The sequence below is a fragment of the Mustelus asterias genome, chromosome 11, assembly GCF_964213995.1.
Source record: "Mustelus asterias chromosome 11, sMusAst1.hap1.1, whole genome shotgun sequence".
Taxonomy (NCBI): Eukaryota; Metazoa; Chordata; class Chondrichthyes; order Carcharhiniformes; family Triakidae; genus Mustelus; species Mustelus asterias.
Window position 1 is genome coordinate 18,934,290 of NC_135811.1, and position 20,242 is coordinate 18,954,531.

Here is a 20,242-nt window from a genome sequence, read left to right on the forward strand (position 1 = left end):
TGGGTTTTCTTAACTATAGTGTCGGCATGGGGGGACCAGGACAGGTTGTTGGTGATCTGGACATACTGGCCTTACCAACAACACTCACATCCCACAAATTATTATTTTTAAATTATAACTGTCTGCTTACTGTCTAACCAGTCCCGCCTGGCTTCCCTAATGGGCTAGGCGGTGGGTGAAACTTCATTTTTATTTAGTTCTAATTACAGGCACATCACAAGTTCCCATTCATTCCAGGGAACTTTGACCATCTGCAAAGTAAGCAAAGATGGAAGAGCAGTGGGCAGGAATAGAGCAACCTTGGACTGTAAGTCCACTCACCTAATTTTACCCCCCCTTTTGCACACCATTTCCGCATGTCGAATGGGTGGGGTAACTGTCAGTGCCACAGTTTACAGAATGTATTGGGTGAACTTTGTGATTGTATAACATGGGCATCATTTAGGTTATTTAAAGTGTGACAGCAGACTAATATCGCAGTGGTGCCGTCACCTGTCAGAAGTTAAGTAGATCTGCATTTATTGTTGAGTGACAATAAAATTGTGTAGCTGTCATGAAAAATATTGACCTTAAGTGGTGCTGCATACTGAGGAAGGACTTGGGTGTAATGGTTCTGACGGATGAATTATTAAGTAGCACGGCACAGGGGTTCACTGCCTTTTTTCTTCTGAGCACACACCATCCCCTACCACCCGGCAGTGTTGCAAAAATTCCACACCCCTTCTAACACAGTTATTTTTCTGTATGTAGGTTTATTATATGGTTAGGCACATTTATTATCTTTGTTTTGTTTAATGTGGAATTGGATGGGATCACATTTTTAGCGTTTGAAACTGCAGCACCATCCACAATCAACTTGAAATAAACCTGCTGGATCAGAGACCTTACTGGAAACAGATCCCTTCCTCTGCATGACTAAGTGCTGATAGTTATTTTTCTTCTAGCAACTCCTGCACTGCATGAGGCATTGCTGCCTTGCTTTGTGACAGAACCGATCAAATAAACCGTGATCTTACTGAATGATGGAGCAGGCTTGAGGGACTAAGTGGCTTATGCCTCCTCATCCCTACATTCGTATGTCATACACAGGATTTGTGGGAGCTCCCAGTGTGGCGATTGTTTGAGATGTATCTCACTCACCCACGGAATAACAGCACGTACCAGGTGGCTGTTTGATCCCTGCACTCCTCTGCATTCCATCAGTCACAAATGTGTGCTCAGATTGGACAACTTGATTGTCCAATCAGACATCGACCAACAATGTGGAAAATTTCTCAGGTGTGTCCTGGCCACAAAAAGCAGGACAAGTCCAATCCAGCCAATTACTGTTCCATCAGTTTGCCCTCTATCATCTGTAAGGTGATGGAAGGGGTTGTCAAAACTGCTATTAATGGCATTTTGTCAGCAACAACTTGATCACTGATGTTGAGTTTGGATTTTGTCATGGCTGTTCAGCTCCTGACCTTGTCAAGAGTCTTGATCCAAACATGGCCAAAAAATCTGAATTTCAGAGGTGAGAGTATCTGCCCTTGGACATCGAGGCAGGATTTGTGGCATCAAGGAGCTCAAGTGAAATGGAAATCTGAAACACTCCCCACTGGTTGGCATCCTGTCCAGCACAAAGGATGATGCATGTGGTTGTTGAAGGCCAATCGCTCAACTGTAAGACATCTCTGCAGGAATTCCTCAGGATAGTGTCCAAGTCCCAACCATCTTCAGCTGCTTCATTATGAGCTTTCCTCCATCATAAGGTCAGAAGTGGGGATATTTGCTGTTAATTACAGAATGTTCAGTACCATTGGCAACTCAATTGCTGAAACCGTCTATGCCCACATGCAGCAAGACCTGGACAACATTCAGTCTTGGTCTGATAAGTGGCAGCTATTATTTGTGCCAGGCAATGACCAAACAGCAACAAGAGAGAACCTAACTAATTCCCCTTGACATTCAACGTTATTACTATCGCTGAATTCCTCACCATCAACATCCTAGGAGTTACCATTGACTAGATACTTGGTCAGTGACATAAATATTATAGCAGAGCTTGGGAATTCTGTGGCAAGCAACTCCCCTCCTGACTCCCCAAAGCCTGTCCACTGTCTACAAGGCACATGTCAGGACTGTGATGGAATATTCTCCACTTACCTGCATGAGTGCAGCTCCATCAAGATTCGAGAAGCTTGACATGATCTTGGGCAAAACGGCTTGCTCGACAACACCTTTTCCACTACCTTAAGCATTCAGTCCCATCACTACCGGTGCACAATGGCAGCATTTGCAAGATGCACTGCAGCAACTTGCCAATGCTACTTCGACAATACCTTCCAAGCTCTTGACTTCTACCACCTAAAAGGACAAGGGCAGCTGATGCATGAGAACACCACCACCTGCAAGTTCTCCTCCAAGTCTCACATAATCCTGGGATTATTTTGTTCTCACTGTCGCCAGGTCAAATTCCTGGACTTTCCCAACAGTCTACATGCACCACATGGACTGCAACAGTTCAAGAAGATGGCTCATCACCACCTTCTCAAGGGCAATTAGGGATGAGTAATAAATGCCAACCTTGCCAGCAATGCTCACATTCCAGCAACAAATATGTTTTTAAAAATGGATAAAAAGCCTTTGAATTCTGTGTTGACAGTTTAAGCATAATGGTTATGGCTCATTATTATCTTAAAAGATATCAGAAAAAACCGAAGCAACTCCCAGACCTAATTGGAAATAAACCAGTTGAAGTTTATTGGACATCTGTTAATACCAGTGAATGTAAAACGTTGAATGAAAAAATCTACTACTACGTATAGCTTTATTGAAAATGTATTTAATCTATTGAAGCGAAGCTCTGAAAAAAAAATTCACGGATTCCTGAAGAAACAAAGAAACAATCGACACAATTGGAATCTTCCATTAGTTAAAATAGTACTCTGTGTACATGCTTAAAGTAATCCACAAGTAGGAAGTGCTTCCTTCCCATTCAGCAACTATAACAGTCTCTTTGTCTCTCAAATAAAACTCAGATCAGCAATATAATAGTCCATGGTTCTTTTGATAGTTTTCAGTGACAGAAGAACAGCAGCTAATTCAAATTTCCCGTGTTGTGAGGATCTGCTTAATCAGGGCCTAGCTCCTCAAAGAATGGGGAAGTTTGATTTTAATATTTCTGTCGCTCCCAATGACAATGTAAAATCCACGGAGAGGTGTTTGGGACTGGTACTTGGAGAGTCAAACAGGAGAGTGGGCCCAGGTCGGTGTGAACTCCGCATTGTGAATTCCAATAACCCAAACAGGAACATAGGACTTAGGAGCAGGACGAGTCTATTCCGCCCTTCTAGCCTGCTCCACGGTTGGGTTGGGGGAGGAGTGGGGAGAAACCCCATTGGGAATTCAGAAGAAAGCTCTTTACCCAAAGAGTGCTGGAAATATGGAACTCACTGTCATAGAGAGTGGTTGAAGCGAATTTGTGTAGGTGCTATGATATACGAATAGTGATAGGGAAGCTGGACAAGCACATGGGGGAGAAGATAATTGAGGGTTACAATGGTTGATTTAGGCAATGAAACATTGGAGAGGAGGCTCATGTTTAGCATGAACTGGTTGGATTGAATGGCTTGAATCTGTCCCATATATCCTGTGTAATCCTATACAAGGCAGTCAGAATGATGGGGTTCATTTCAGTCAGGTTAGAAAATTATTTTCTGTTGGTAAAACATGGTCCTTGCGGATGTGATACAAGCATTTTGAGGGTGTTGTAATCTCAATAAACCATCCATCCATACTTGTGGGATAGGAAAACAGACTTTGCCTGCTTTGGAACATTTTATAAAGCATTGCGTCGTTGTTTAACATTCATAGTTTAAAGTACTGTTCCCTCATAGTTTTTTTTTATATTGAGCCTATCTCCACTTTAATATCGAGTTTTATGTTCAACGTTTTTGCATCTCCACAAATTTGACTCTTATATTTGAGTCATAATTTTGCTAAGACTTGTGTACCGAGCTTTCTGACAATTACCTGTGAAGGTGGCTTCTCCTGTAAGTGCCAAAGTCCTAACAACATGGATCCATTTGGTCAGCACTGGGACATCTGCCAGGTATATAAAATAAATCAACTAAGTAATTACATATTTGCTTGGGGGAAATGCCTTTCTCACTTTCCCAGTGGGATGGAGATACCAAGAAGGAAGAGTGTAGATAAGAAAAAAGTAAGAATTGATAGGAAATAGGAACGATAAGAGATCCCTTGAAGTAGTTTATAGATCCCCTCATGATTGTATGGTAGAACAGACTATGCAGGAAGAAATGATGGGCTCTGTAAGAAAAGTACTGCAATAATCATTGGCAATTTTAATCAATGTATAGAATCCCTACAGTGCAGAAGGAGGCCATTCAGCCCATCAAGTCTGCACTGACCACAGGCCCTAGTCCCGTAACCCCTCATATTTACCCTGCTAATCCCCTCTGACACCAAGATAGGTAGGAAGCTATCAAGCGGAGGCAGAGAGTCTGGAAAAGAATATAGACAGGTTAAGTGAGTGGGCAAAAATTTGGCACATGGAATCTAATGTGTGGAAATATGAACTTGTCCAATTTGGCAGGAAGAATGGAAAAGCTGTAGACTGTTGAAATGGAGAGAGATTGCAGAATTCAGTGGTACAGAGGGATCTGGGTTTCCTGGTACATGAATCACAAAAGTTAGTCTGCAGGTGCAGCAAATGATTAGGAAGACAAAAAGTATTTATTGCAAGGGGAATGGAATATAAAAGTAGGCAAGTTTTACTGCAGCAGTGTACGGCCTTATTGAGACCACATCTGGAGTACTGTGTACAGTTTTGGTGTCCTTATTTGAACAAAGATATAGTTGTGTTAGAAGCAGTTCAGGGATTCACTCATTATTCCTGAGATGAGAGGCTTACCCTATGGAGAAAGTTTGAACAGGTTGGGCCTTTACCCATTGGAGTTTAGAAAGTTGAAGGATGACGTATGACCTTATTGAAACACAAGATCCTGAAGGGACTCAATAGTGTAGATACCGAGAGGGTATTCCCACTTGTGGGGAAACCTGAACCTGGGGATACATCTTAAGAATAAGAGATATAAAAATAAAATATGGTAGATGCTGGAAATCGGAAATAAAATCTGAAAATGCTGGTTAAGCTCCGCAGATCTAGCAGCATCAATGGAGAGAGAAACCGAGATAACGTTGTGAATCATATGACAGATTCTGTATATTTAAGAATAGAGGCCTACCTTTTAAGATTTTGAGAATTTTTTCTCTGAGGGTTTTAATAGGTGGAATTTTCTTCCAATGAAATAAGTGAAGGCTGGGTCATTAAATTTATTCAAGGCAGATTTTAGATAGACAAGGGAGTCAAGGGTTAAGGGGGACAGACAGGAAAGTGGAGTTCAGACTACAACAAGATCAACCATTACCGATTGAATGATGGAGCAGACCTGAACAGTTGAATGATGTAAATCTCTTCTAAATACTACGTTCTTCGAAGTGTACAACTGTTTCTGCCTGAGTGAATCTCTGAACTGCTTCGAACACAACTATATCTTTGTTCAAATAAGGACACCAAAAATATTTCAAGTGTCGAGGACGTTATAAATGTGTGCGCTTCAGGGATCTGCAAATTACATGCAAAAATCAGAAGTACCGTTCCGTCATTGTGTAGGTAGATTTGGACTGCAGATTTATCATCTTGCACGTTAATGGCCAATATCCAGACATGTACAAATGATATTTTTATTCTGCAGCACGACGACAATTCTTGTATTACTTGTCGAGCCTAGCGAATACACTTGGCTGTCAGGTGATCAGACAATTCTTGAAAGCCATAACTGATGTCCCCAGTTAGAAACAAGGGCAGAATGCAGATACAGTTTAGTCAGTGCCACTTCTTGAGTTTTTGATGGAATAAACTATAGGAATGTTGAAGTAATTATTTTTGGTCAAAGATTTGAGTTTTATAGAGTTTCTTGGAGGAGGAAAGAGAAGAAGAGAAGCGTGCAGAGTTTTTGGGAAGTTAACTCCAGGGTTTGGGGCCTTGACAGCTGACGACAAGGCCACCAGTGTGAAGTTAAAATCTGGGATGCTCAAGAAGTTAGATTTGGAGGAGTGCAGAACAATCTGAGGGTTATTGGGCTGGAGATACACAGCACAGAAGTGCAGAGATAGAGATGGGTGAGGCCATAAAGGGATTTGAACAGATAAGAATATTATATTGGGGAACAGTCAGCCAATGCAAGTCAGTAAGCTTGGATGGGAGGGAACACAATATGGGCAGTAGAGTTTGCATGAACTGATAAAATGTTTTAAAGAGCTTGTACAACGTTGAAATTCAGTATCATTCAATCTAGAAAAACTGAAGCCATTTTTTTTGATATCCTAACACAGATGCATCATGCCAATCTCCTGTGATGAAACTGTTCTCTGATTGTTGCACTGGGGCAAAGGTGGATATCTGGAGTAGGGGCACAAACCAGCCATGATCTCTGTGGATGATGGAACACGTGGTCCTTCCTTTCCTAGTCATATGTTCCTGTGGGAGGGAAGAAATTGGGCGGTATTGTTCAGCTGTGTCCTTGTCAGCTATTTCATTTTGAGGACTTCCTGCCAGAGTGACATCAGGTGCAAATGTGGACGAGTGTACAGGATACAAATGATGGGATAATATATGCCAGGAAAGGTGATTTTTTTTGTGACCAGCACAATAAAGGATTCCTCCCAAAAGCCAAAGAAGGAGGAAAACGCAGAATGCAGTAAAATTCTAATGAGTGGAACCTCAGTGGATCCATCCACAAATTCATCTTAAGGTGATCTTTGTAATTGAGGAGGACTCATTCCAACATGAGTATATTGCTATCTAAACAATATGCCTAAAAACATGGTCTGTGTCAAAAACACCTGATTCAAATCTAAATGGAACACAGTAAAGCAGTATATGTGTAAACATATCTTTATTCAATTTGGTCACGTCTTACAATGCCTAATTTTATCCAAGGTCAGAATGTTGTACTGAAAATTGTTGGGAACTGGCTCTGGAAATACTTGGTTATCTCTTCTGCTTAGCCTGCCTTCTCTTGAATCGGCTTAACCATCTGTTGCTGCAGGTGAACTCGATATGGCACAGCTTCTTTCCCGGGGGTACACCCATTCCTGCAGGATTAGACCGGTGTTGGGAACATGCTCTGCTCAGGCTGCCTTGAACCCATGTTAACAGAGCTTCTTCAATGTCGGGATAAGCAGTCCATAGAACCATAGAAAATTACAGCTCAGAAACAGGCCTTTTGGCCCTTCTTGTCTGTGCCGAACCATTTTATGCCTAGTCCCACTGACCTGCACTTGGACCATATCCCTCCACACCCCTCTCATCCATGAACCCGTCCAAGTTTTTCTTAAATGTTAAAAGTGGCATTTACCACTTTATCCGGCAGCTCATTCCACACTCCCACCACTCTCTGCGTGAAGAAGCCCCCCCTAATATTCCCTTTAAACTTTTCTCCTTTCACCCTTAACCCATGCCCTCTGGTTTTTTCCTCCCCTAGCCTCAGTGGAAAAAGCCTGCTTGCATTCACTCTATCTATACCCATCAAAATCTTATACACCTCTATCAAATCTCCCCTCAATCTTCTACGCTCCAGGGAATAAAGTCCCAACCTATTCAATCTCTCTCTGTAACTCAGCTTCTCAAGTCCCGGCAACATCCTTGTGAACCTTCTCTGCACTCTTTCAATCTTATTTACATCCTTCCTGTAACTAGGTGACCAAAACTGTACACAATACTCCAAATTCGGCCTCACCAATGCCTTATATAACCTTACCATAACACTCCAACTTTTATACTCGATACTCCGATTTATAAAGGCCAATGTACCAAAGGCACTCTTTACGACCCTATCCACCTGTGACGTCACTCTTAAGGAATTCTGTACCTGTATTCCCAGATCCCTCTGTTCACTGCACTCTTCAGAGTCCTACCATTTACCCTGTACGTTCTTCTTTGGTTTGTCCTTCCAAAGTGCAATATCTCACACTTGTCTGCATTAAATTCCATTTGCCATTTTTCAGCCCATTTTTCGAGTCGGTCCAAATCCCTCTGCAAGCTTTGAAAGCCTTCCTCACTGTCCACTACACCTCCAATCTTTGTATCATCAGCAACCTTGCTGATCCAATTTACCACATTATCATCCAGATCATTGATATAGATGACAAACAACAATGGACCCAACACCGATCCCTGCGGCACACCACTAGTCACAGGCCTCCACTCAGAGAAGCAATCCTCCACAACCACTCTCTGGCTTCTTCCATTGAGCCAGTGTCTTATCCAATTTACTACCTCCCCATGTATACCTAGCGACTGAACCTTCCTAACTAACCTCCCATGAGGGACCTTGTCAAAGGCCTTGCTGAAATCCAGGTAGACAACATCCACCGCCTTCCCTTCATCCACTTTCCTGGTAACCTCCTCGAAAAACTCTAATAGATTGGTCAAACATGACCTACCACGCACAAAGCCATGTTGACTCTCCCTAATAAGTCCCTGTCTATCCAAATATTTGTAGATCCTATCCCTTATCACACCTTCCAATAACTTGCCCACCACCGACGTCAAACTTACTGGCCGATAATTTCCCGGATTTCTTTTGGAACCTTTTTTAAACAACGGAACAACATGAGCCACCCTCCAATCATCCGGCACCTCCCCCGTGAATACTGACATTTTAAATATGTCTGCTAGGGCCCCTGCAAGTTCAACACTAGCTTCCCTCAAGATCCGTGGGAATACCCTGTCCGGTCCTGGGGATTTATCCACTCTGATTTGCCTCAAGACAGCGAGCACCTCCTCCCCTTTAATCTGTAAAGGTTCCATGGCCTCCCTACCAGTTTGCCCTATTAACGTAGACTCCATGCCCGTTTCCTCAGTAAATACGGATGCAAAAAAACCATTTAGTATCTCCCCCATCTCTTTTGGTTCCATACACAGTGTACCACTCTGGTCTTCAAGAGGACCAATTTTATCCCTCACTATCCGTTTGCTCCTAACATACGTATAGAAGCTCTTTGGATTTTCCTTCACTCTGTCTGCCAAAGCAACCTCATGTCTTCTTTTAGCCCTCCTGATTTCCCTCTTAAGCAGCTTCTTGCACTTTTTATACTCCTCGAGCATCTGATGTGTTCCTTGCTGCCTGTACATTTCATACAACTCTCTCTTCCTCTTAATCAGTGTTACAATCTCCCTCGAGAACCAAGGTTCCTTATTCCTATTTACTTTGCCTTTAATCCTGACAGGAACATACAAACTCTGCACTCTCAAAATTTCTCCTTTGAAGGCCTCCCACTTTCCATTTACATCCTTACCAGAGAACAGCCTGTGCCAATCCACACTTCCCAGATCCCTTCTCATTTCATCAAATTTAGCCTTTTTCCAGTTCAGAACTTCAACCCGAGGACCAGATCTATCCTTATCCACGATCAGGTTGAAACTAATGGCATTATGATCACTGGATCCAAAGTGTTCCCTCACACTCACATCCATCACCTGCCCTAACTCATTTCCCAATAAGAGATCCAATATCGCATCCTCTCTAGTTGGCACCTCTATATACTGATGTAGAAAATTCTCCTGAACACATTTTACAAACTCTACCCCGTCTAAACCTTTAACAGTATGCGAGTCCCAATCTATATGTGGAAAATTAAAATCCCCTACTATCACAACTTTGTGTTTCTTGCAGTTGTCAGCTATCTCTCCGCTGATTTGCTCCTCCAATTCTCGCTGACTATTGGGTGGTCTATAATACAAGCCCATTAATGTGGTCATACCTCTCCTGTTTCTCAGCTCCACCCATAGGGCCTCTGTAGACAAGCTGCCTAATCTATCCTGCCTGAGTACCGCTGTAACATTTTCCCTGACCAACAATGCCACCCCCCCACCTTTTATCCCTCTGCCTCTATCCCGCCTGAAACATTGGAACCCTGGAACATTGAGCTGCCAGTCCTGCCCCTCCTGTAGCCAAGTTTCACTAATGGCTATAATGTCATATTTCCACGTGTCTATCCATGCCTTCCCCACAATACTCCTGGCATTGAAATAGACACACCTCAAAAAATTATTTCCACCACACTCTACCCTTCCATTTGTGATTTTGCTTGAACTAACCTGTCTTTTTACCCCTGCTCCACTATCTGCTCTGGCACTCTGGTTCCCACCCCCCTGCAAATCTAGTTTAAACGCTCCCCAATAAAACTAGCAAATCTCCCTGCAAGTATATTGGTCCCCTTGTAGTTTAGGTGTAACCCGTCTCTCTTGTACAGGTCCCACCTGCCCCAGAAGAGGTCCCAATGATCCAAGAATTGGAAACCCTGCCCCCTGCACCAGTTCCTCAGCCACGTGTTTATCCGCCCAAGCATCCTACTCCTTCCCTCACTGGCATGTGGCTCAGGTAGCAATCCTGAGATTACTACCCTCGGGGTCCTGCTTTTTAACTTCCAAGCTCTTTGTCCAAGCTCTCCGGTCCTTGCTGGAGAGCCGCCTGCCTGTCGAATGGTTCCAAGATGTTGGCCTTGTGTGTCTTAATGATGGATGAATTTAATGGTGGATTCTCCCACTCCTTCACAATGTCTGCTTTCCGCTTCATGCCATGGTTTTCCATTTGCCGTATCAACTTCATCTCTCTGACCAACAACACTTTTAACTTTCTCGCGGGTTTAGCCAACTCACAGGCTTTAAACTCGTTGGTTTGTAAAATAACTTGTCCTCCTAAACAACCATAGTTTGAGAGAACATTTTTGCACAATCTGACTAGAAATTGTCTTTGACTCACAGCAAGTGTTCAGATGCTCTATTATGATAAAAATTGCTTTGCTCACAACGCAGACAAGATGTAATCTTGGTGGAGGCTGTGATTTTTCCTTTTGTTGTTTCAATGATTGATGTACGTGTTAACATTTACGGTTAACAATATACAATTTACAATAAAGGCAAAATACTGCGGATGCTGGAATCTGAAATAAAAACGGAGTGCTGGAAAATCTCCGCAGATCATCCTGACTTGAAACGTTGGCTCTATTCTCTCTCCACAATGCTGTCAGACCTGCTGAGTTTTTCCAGCATTTTCTGTTTTTGATGCAATTTATAATGTTTGTATTATCAAGATTAAAAATGCTAGAATTTGAGCATGTACTGTCTTGCCTATCTGACGACAAGGAGGAATAGGAATCCTAGGAATGTGATGGCTACATATTTACCCCATCAGTAAAAACTGAGCTCGATGAAGTATTTGCATTTCACTACATATAAAAGGTGCTATCGTCTTCAGGCCCCTCATGCTGCAGTGACTTTGTTACTTTGCACGAAAATGTATACATGATTCCAAGTCACAAAAGAATTTGAGCCCATTTTGTCTCCAACCATTAGTTTTCAGACTTTTTCTTATCTTTCATCACTCTCATCTCTGTAGACGGCTGTTTTAATCTGCTGCATTTAATTGATTGCATTAAGACAGAGTAGCAGCTTCAGATTTTGCGACATTGCAGCAAGATACCATAGTAGTCTCCTTCACCCCCCCCCCAACACACACACACACCACCACCAGCCAACCTGTGGTAGGCAACAAAATCAGTGCATAATACATTTAAAGGAAGCTGAAGTCAGGGAGGGAACAGGTGGAGGTTCCACTTAATGGAAGATCCAACAACATTGCAACAAGGAAGGAACTTTTGGCCAGTATAGTTGGGATTACACTCTGAAGTTCAGGAGACATTTGAGTGGTTAGCACTGCTGCCTCACAGCGCCAGGGACCTGGGTTCGATTCCCAGCTTGGGTCACTACCTGTCCAGAGTCTGCACGTTCTCCCCGTGTCTGCGTGGGTTTCCTCTGGGTGCTCCGGTTTCCTCCCACAGTCCAAAAGACGTGCTGGTTAGGTGCATTGGCCATGCTAAATTCTCCCTCAGTGTCACCCGAACAGATGGAGTGTGGCGACTAGGGGATTTTCACAGTAACTTCATTGCAATGTTAATATAAGCCCTACGTGCGGCACTAATAAATAAACTTAGACATTCTTCCTCCTCTTTCTTATCACCTTCACTTGCTGTCTTTTCATTAAACTTTCTGTCTTTTGAATATCTTTTTCTTTCCATACTGTTATTTCCAGTAGTTTCACCACTTCCCACTTTGTTTGTTATAAATTTATCATTTCTGCTGATTTATTGACATTTCCTGACTCTTCAACAGCCATATTTCTATTCATATGCAGCTTCATGGTAACCAAGTTGGCTTTAAATCCACCGACAGGCAGAACTGCTAAAGGGAGGATAATGGGGAAAATTGACTCAACGTGAAATACTTCTAATTGGTCCTGAACATTTTCGCTTAAAGCAGTTCACGATAAATGGAGTCCACAAAATATTTTGAATAATTCGCACTCAAAAGCTTTATAAAACGTTAGAGTAAATTCAGTACTTCTCTCCCAATGGGGAATAACATCCAAAGCAAGAGTTGATCGGAGCTGGTGCTGAACACGTTAGTAGTTGTCTTGACTTTGTTGCCTATGTCTCCCCAATGTGGGTACGCAATCACTGAATAGGCCTTTGGAATTATTGTACATTTGACATTTTTGTCGAGCAGCACAGCATCAAAATGAATGAAAATGTGAGATTCTGAAATAAAAGCACAACATGCTGGAATTGCACGGCTGGTTTGATGTTACCCGAAAAGAAAACAGTCTGTTTTGTGTTTGGTTAAAGATTTTTAAAAGAATTATTTTCTCTACTTTGCACATAGTTTCAGATCTGTCTTTACCAGATGGAACATTTATTAGAGCACCCATTTCTAGATCATGAAATATTCAATCATGGTGCTGTGAGCTGTGGCTCTTTCATCTGTGAATCAGAAGGACTCGAACACAGAGCTCCAGGACCTGAACACACAAATGAAAGCTGATAGTCCAGTGCATTAAGGAGAGAGTGCTGCACTGTTGGAGGTTTCAGATGAGATGTTCTGCCTGGATTCTGTTTGCCCTATCAGAGAAATGTAATGGATGTTATTTTGAAGAAGAGCTGATGTCCAGATATCCCTGATGTCTTGACCAATATTTATCCCTCAAACGACATCACAACAACAGATTGTCTGGTCATTAGCACATCGGTTTGTGGGAGCATGGTGGGTGCAAATTGACTGCCACGATTTTTACAATTACAACATTGACTACATTTCAAATGTACTTCTTTGGCACATCCTGCAGTTCTTGAAGGTGCTGTATAAGTGACAGTTTAAGGTTAAAGCTAAAAGCAAATTACTGTGAATACTGGAATCTGAAACAAAAATACAAAATGCTGGAAATCTCAGCAGGCCTGACTGCTTCTGTTGAGAGAGAATAGAGCTAATGTTTCGAGTCAGGGTGACCCATCATCAGCATCAGCGAAGAGTCATCCAGGCTTGAAATGTTAACTCTATTTTGTCTCCACAGATGCTGTCAGACCTGCTGAGATTTTCCAGCATTTTCTACTTTTTAGAAGGTCCATTTATTGTACCTCAATGGTATGTTCTTGGTGGTTATTCTGATGTGCAAATTACTTATTCTGCTGCTATCCTGCATTCTCTCTGCAGGTCAGTTCTCCAGATGCATACATTGAGAGGTTTAATGCAGCACTCAGCCAGTACATGGGAGCTCTGCAGAGCATTGTGCCTCTATTCATTTACATGGTGAGTGGGCGCTTATGTGGAAAGACTTGTGTGATTAACTGCTATGACCGTGGGTTGATTTCCTTCTCTCTTAAACGCACGGCATTACAGCACTTTACCTCACTTTGCCTAGCTCCTATTCAAATACTGGATGAAATGGAAGTCTATGACTCCTCAAAGTTATTCAGTTCCAAAGTCCAGACCTTTCAAACTTGAGCTCTATTTAATTCCACTTTTGGGTTTGTGTGTTATTTTGCAGCTCAGTGGGAAATGCTCCTGAAAATGGGCTGCAATTTTTAAACATTATTAAAGAAGCTTTCATCTTTGTGTTTTACTTATTCAGACTGACACTCAGGTTATGATTTTAATGCTACACACTCTTTATCCTGTTGGCAGATGTGCAAGATAAGACTGAGCCACTAATTTTTTCTTCTGTCTCTTACTTATGAAAAACCAGCTTAACCACATTCAATATTGATCCACAGCCTCAGATTAGAAACTCGCCATGCAAAAATCATTCCCTGTGGCTTCCTCCAGTCACATAATTATTTAAAACGTACACCTCGCTACAGCCTGCCCTTGATCACACTTTAATCACAGTAAATGGCACTACATGTATTGTGCACCTAGCTTCAACAACACAAATTCAAACTTCTAACCACTGTATGTGGAAAGAATTTTAATTCTGGACCCCCCCCACCACCACCACTTTGTTTTTATCCAGAATTACAAGTTGCTTTAGAGTATCCAACCACGACAGTCTGCCCTTGCATTTGTTTTGTCATCAGAGGAAAGATATTTATTCCTTCAAAGAAGATGCTTTGAGGTAGAGCCTTTGGCATTTGTCATGAACTGGTTGAAGGATTGCAGCCAGAAATATGCTTAATGAGTTTTCTAACAAACACTGTTGAGATTAATTAGTCTTCAGATAACTCTAATAAATGCCTTGTTTTGACCTGAAGGTGGCAGCTATTCCCTGAAGACAGTTGAAACTTATGTATTCAAGTAAAATGCTAAGGAAACATAACAGCGCACTCCCATCCGCACTGGACCACTCTGTTCTAATAGAACCATGTGTCTTTTGTCTAGTTTCCAAATGCATCTGCCTAGATGCTGAATTTGCCTCTGATCATGTTCTAGTTAGCATGTCCCCTTAGAAGCCCTGTTTTAATGAAGTAGTTCTCCATTTTCTTTTAATTAGACTCTCAATCATGTTAAAGTAAAGCACAAAGGATCTCTACTGAAAATTTTTAACCAGATCAAGTTGGATCCACAAGTGAGAAAATGGTTTATTTAATACAAAATGCTGTCTAAATAGGATCTATTTTTATTCTCGCTTGCATCCAACAGTTTGCTGGTTGTGGGAATTGCTGGCAGCATTGTTGGAGTGAAGGGAATTTACCATGGAGATGATTTATGTTGCACAGGCTTTTCCAAATCACATCTATGCTTTTAATAAGCATCAAGCCATTGTCTTCCAGTTGTGAGCATGAGTTCTTCTCTCTTCTCCTGGCCTACTTTCGACCTGTCCTAGTTCAGAAAAATAAAATGGGTCATTTGCTCCATTTGTGCTGTTATTTTTTTTCTCTACTGGAGCTCCAGTCTAATTCCACTTTACTGCTTGGCCCATTCTGTCGATATTGTTTGTTTTCAAGCTGCTGTATTATCTTTTCTAATAGAATTGAAATGACTTAGTTTTAGCGACAGGCTGTGGCAATGAATTTGACTGCCCCACATGTAAGGAATTTTAATTATAAGTTCAAAAGAAATAGAATTAGCATTCGGCCCATCGAGTCCGCTCCGTCATTCGATCATGGTTGATATACTCCTCATCCCCATTTTCCCCATAATCTTTCAACCCATTACCAATTAAAAATCTGTCTAACTCCTCCTCAAATTTACTCACTGTCCCAGCATCCACCGCACTTTGGGGTAGCGAATTCCACAGATTCACAACCCTTTGGGAGAAGTAGTTTCTCCTCAACTCTGTTTTAAATTTGCTACCCCTTATCCTAAGACTGTGACCTCTCCTCATGTCTTGGGGTTATTGCAATTTTATAACCTCCTATTACTGTCTCTGGCCAGGTCAGTGCTAAAGTCTGCTACTGTAAATACAGTAGCTGATAACAACGACCAGTCAACATTGCAAGTTGGGTGGTGATTAAGTAATGCGACCACCTCCATTAGATGTTGACTGCTTAAGGTTGGAATTTTACCGTCCCGTCCGCCATGAGAATTGGAGTGGGTGAGGGACGGACCATGAAAAGACCCGTTGACCTCGGGTGGGATTTTATAGTATCGGGACAGGCGAGGCCATAAAATCCCACTTTAAAAGTATGTCTGGAGAAGGATCATCATTAGCTATTTCTTGATTTGAGGATGATGTCAACTCAGGGTCACGTTTTTTTTTCATGGCTTTCACCCAGGAGAAGGGTAATGATACCCTTGATGGAGAAAATGGCAGCCTTCAGCAGAGGAAGCAGCTCAGAGCCAGCCAAGGCTGATGCTACCTACCAGGAGCCTTCACTGGCAGCTGCTCCAGCGCAGCCTCAGAGCCAGCAGGATGAAATGAGGCAATTCCTGGAGTGCGCCCAGAACCAGCACCACCTGACTCTTGGTGATGGTTTCAATAAGGAAATTATGCAAATTGTCAACATGGTCGATCCTAAAGTGGGAGCTGCTGGTTGGAAGTCTGGGGGATGTGAGATGGGAAAGAGATGACAGGTCAAACCCCTTGCGATGATCAAATCATAGAGTCCCTACAGTGCAGCGGTGGCCATTCGGCCCATTGAGCCTGCACTGGCAGCAATCACACTGGGATTGTGGAGATCTCAGTGGTACATAGTCATTCAATGTGAATAAAATTTTCTTACGATTGGGGAAAAAAAAGGTAGATGAGCTAATCCCAGACTTAGCCAATGGCATCGCTCAAGCTTATAACACTGCCGTACAAAACAAGTCAGTGAAAGAGGACCAGTGGACTCTGAGATACAACAGCAGCTTCAAATCCCTACCTTAATGTGGAAGACAGCCATAGAAATTCCGGCGATGCTTGAAATTATCATTATTGTCTCAGCACTCGGTGAAAACAATCTCACTATTTACCTAAATGTAACTCTTCATCATCTTGATGTCTTCTGTCAGGTTGCTAATTGACTTAACCTCTCCTGTCTTTCTTCATTACTCTAAATACTCACCCTTAACAATGTATTAATGAATCGGCAATGGTGCTTCTGACTTTTTTGGAAAGACTTTTTTGTCAAGTATCTGGGTGACTTGCTTTCAGTCTTAAAATACTGCTTTGAATGATGAAGAATGACATGGGAGAGATTATGCATCTGATTGATTTTGACTTACTCATGTGAAGCTGTACTTTACTCATTATCATTCTCAAGAAAACATTGAGACTGAGAGCTCAGTGGCTTGATAAATTCAAGCTGTGTTCTGGTGCTCCAGCTTTCTGTTCTATTACACAGCGGCTGTAATAACTTGTGTTGCTGTTGTTTCTCACTTTTCTTCTTCAGCTTATCTGATTTAATCAACAGTCTTTTTCTTTTGTTTTCTTAATCTTTTCCTACTTTTGTGCATCGAAGTTTAGCAAACATTGGCCATACTAGCCAGAACTTATTGGCAGTTCATGCCGGTGCAATTTTCTAGTCTTATCGATGGTGCCCCCCCCCCCCTGCAAGTTTCCCAACATCACGAAGTGCATTCAATGTGAAACCCTGTTGACAATAGCAGGACCAGAAGATCCCGCCGCTAGCCAATGGCAGACTATCTCTGCCGTCAGAAAACAGGTGGTTGGTTGTTCAGAAAATCCCGCCCAATGTTTTTGATTAATAACCGTTCCACACCGACAAATTCTACTGGAACACAGTTTTAGAGGTAATTTTCATTCTTAATTTTGTCTGCAAGGCAGAGTCTAAAAGCAACGGAGTGAGGTGCTTACAGCAAATCTCAGTTAGCGATGTTAATGTTACTTTGATATCTGATTTGCCATTTTCATCCTGGCTGCTCTACATAATGCCCTCTCAAACACACACAGCTGAACATGCATTTAGCACCTGAGGGATGACCCATCAGTGCTATTTAAAAACATCATCATCCAACAACTTTATTACTTTCTATTGGCTCTTGCTGAGTTTTTGGAAGTAGTGCATGTTTGGAGAAACTCAAAAAAATTGGTAAAGTCTGCAGTAAGTGGTACTGAACATTGCAATGGTGCTGTTTGTTATTGAAAGGGTTCCAAGCACACCACTTGCTCCATGCCATGGTGGCTATAGTTGCAGCATCAGAGAGGGATAGAGCAGAGGCAGCAAAGAAGACAAGCTGCTCTCAGATGGAGGGGGAGAAGAACTCTTAAGCAGGAGGCCCGAGGGCCTTCTCCCACCTGCACTTGCTCGGTGACTGCAATTTACCAAAGATTGTTCACAAAACTGTGAAACCTCTTGAAATCAGACCTGTATCTGGACTGCCAAGTTGATTGGTGGCCCAGAACACTTTCTCAAATGGATCCTTCCAAGTTGGAACGAACGACATAGCAAACATCTCATGGCTCGTCATTCACTGCTATATCCCCAAGATTACAGCCTTTATGGCTAGAGAGGGGCTTCATTGCCTTCACTGTAAAGGAGGGGCCAGGATAGTCTTGCCCATTGGTTGTTCAGGGTGCCACCAACTGTATAAATAAACTGTGACTCATGCATCACTTTGGTTGTGGCATAATTATGCACCACAATCCCTGTGCCTGAATTCAGGGGCTATCTAATTTAGCCCCCACTGTTTGCTTTGAGAAAAATGCACTTTTCCAATCATTATCAGGGAGTGGTTTAATTGTAACTTATGGGGATATCACATTTGGAATGGCTGGCACTTCAGTGAAGCAGTTACACTAATTTTTTTCCTGGACTTTCCATTTCTTGAGGTGACTTGGACCTTATAGTCTCTTTTGTATTTGTTAAAACTGTCAAATGAGTGATACCTAATTCTTCTGCATAAACAATGGAAACACTTCTAAGGCCCTATTGAAACTTCTACAAAGGTTGGCACAGAGTATGTTTTGTGCAACTTGCCCTGCTTCACATTTCTTCATTAATGATGGATCTCTTCTCAACTTGGCAGGCAGGCGATTCCCACTGCTGCCAGTAATTACACTGATTGACTCAACAAATAATTAAGACCAAAAAAGAGCAAAGCCTATCTTAATATTGTTGGATGAATCTTGCTACACTCAGCATCCTACAATTCTGGATAACCCCTTTATTTATCAAAAAAAGTCTAATTTGTAGCCAGTTTGGTTGGGAAATAATGCAGGAAATTTAATCAGGTCACTTCCTCCTCTCCAAAAACTGCCATTTACAAAGGACAGAGATTCTGCACAATTCACTGACCATTCCGGTGCCATCCCGGAGCAGTGATAAGTATTGGCTACTCCAAAACCGTTGTTTTTATCCTCACTATTACTGATTCCATCCCCCTCCCTGGCAACTGCATGATGCTGAACTAGACTGTTTACAACCTTGGTGTCTTGTTTAACCCAGCGATGAGCTACTGACTACGTATCCTGGCTACCATCAAGAATGCCTATTTCTACCTCTGTAACATTACTTGGCTCCAGCCCTCTCTCATCCCATCTGCTGCTGAAATTCCTATCCATGCCTTTGTCACCTTTGGGCTTGATTATTCCCAGGCCAGCCTCTCTCTCTAAATTTTGGTCATCAAAGATCTGGCCATACTCTTGCTTGCAGCAAGTCCCATTCACCTAACCACTGCGTGCACCCTCCCCCCGCTAACTGACACTGCCGTCTGTTCAAACAATGTCTTGATTTTTTAAATGCTCATTCATGTTTTCAAACACATCCATGTCCTCACCCCCCCCCGCCCCCCCAAACCCCATTTCTGTAATCTCCTACAGTTTCACAACCCTCCAAAATATCTCTACGTTCCTCTAATCCTGACCTTTTGACAATCTCCAGATTTAATTGCTGTACCATTGGTGGTTGTACCTTCAGTTGCCTAGTCCCTCAACTCACCCCACTTCAAAAGACACTTCTTAAAACCTCCTTAACCAAGCTTTTTGCCATCAGTCCCGAATATTGCCATATTTGGTTTGGTCTCAGAATTTGTCTTTATAAAGTTGCTGTGAAATTACCTTGGGCTGTTTTCCTTCCATGAAAAGTGTACAAGGTATTGTTGCTGTGGGAGCAAATCTACATAATATTCATGCTGTTGCTGATGCGGTTTGAGGAATTGAGTTTTTAAAATTGCTCTCTTATAACACTGAATCCTGCTGATAATTTTTGTCTTCATTCTTGCAGAACAAATTTTACATTGAAACCAAACTTAACAGAGATTTGAAAGATGACCTCATAAAGTTGTTTACAGAACAGGTTGCAGAAAAGCATGTTCCTACCTTAATGCGTGAGTAGTGATTCTGTTTGCACTTTGGTTCCTGTGCCAAAGTTGGGTTATTTCTGAAGCTGCGAAGTTCGGAATTGTACTTTTGTCGTGAATTTTATCAAGCATTTGTCTTTACACAAACTAAACGTTACC

At 42.1% G+C, this 20,242-nt stretch overlaps 1 protein-coding gene across 2 annotated transcripts in view; it reads left to right on the forward strand.

Moving 5' to 3' along the window:
• Nucleotides 1-20,242, forward strand: part of cacul1 (CDK2 associated cullin domain 1) — a 94,668-nt gene that overhangs the window by 41,597 nt on the left and 32,829 nt on the right. The window contains exons 4-5 of one of the 2 annotated variants that reach the window (XM_078223240.1): nt 13,616-13,711; nt 20,008-20,110. In XM_078223240.1, coding sequence (XP_078079366.1) covers nt 13,616-13,711; nt 20,008-20,110 — 199 coding nt within the window. The remainder of the gene's footprint in view (nt 1-13,615; nt 13,712-20,007; nt 20,111-20,242) is intronic. The other variant, XM_078223241.1, reaches the window with a different exon arrangement.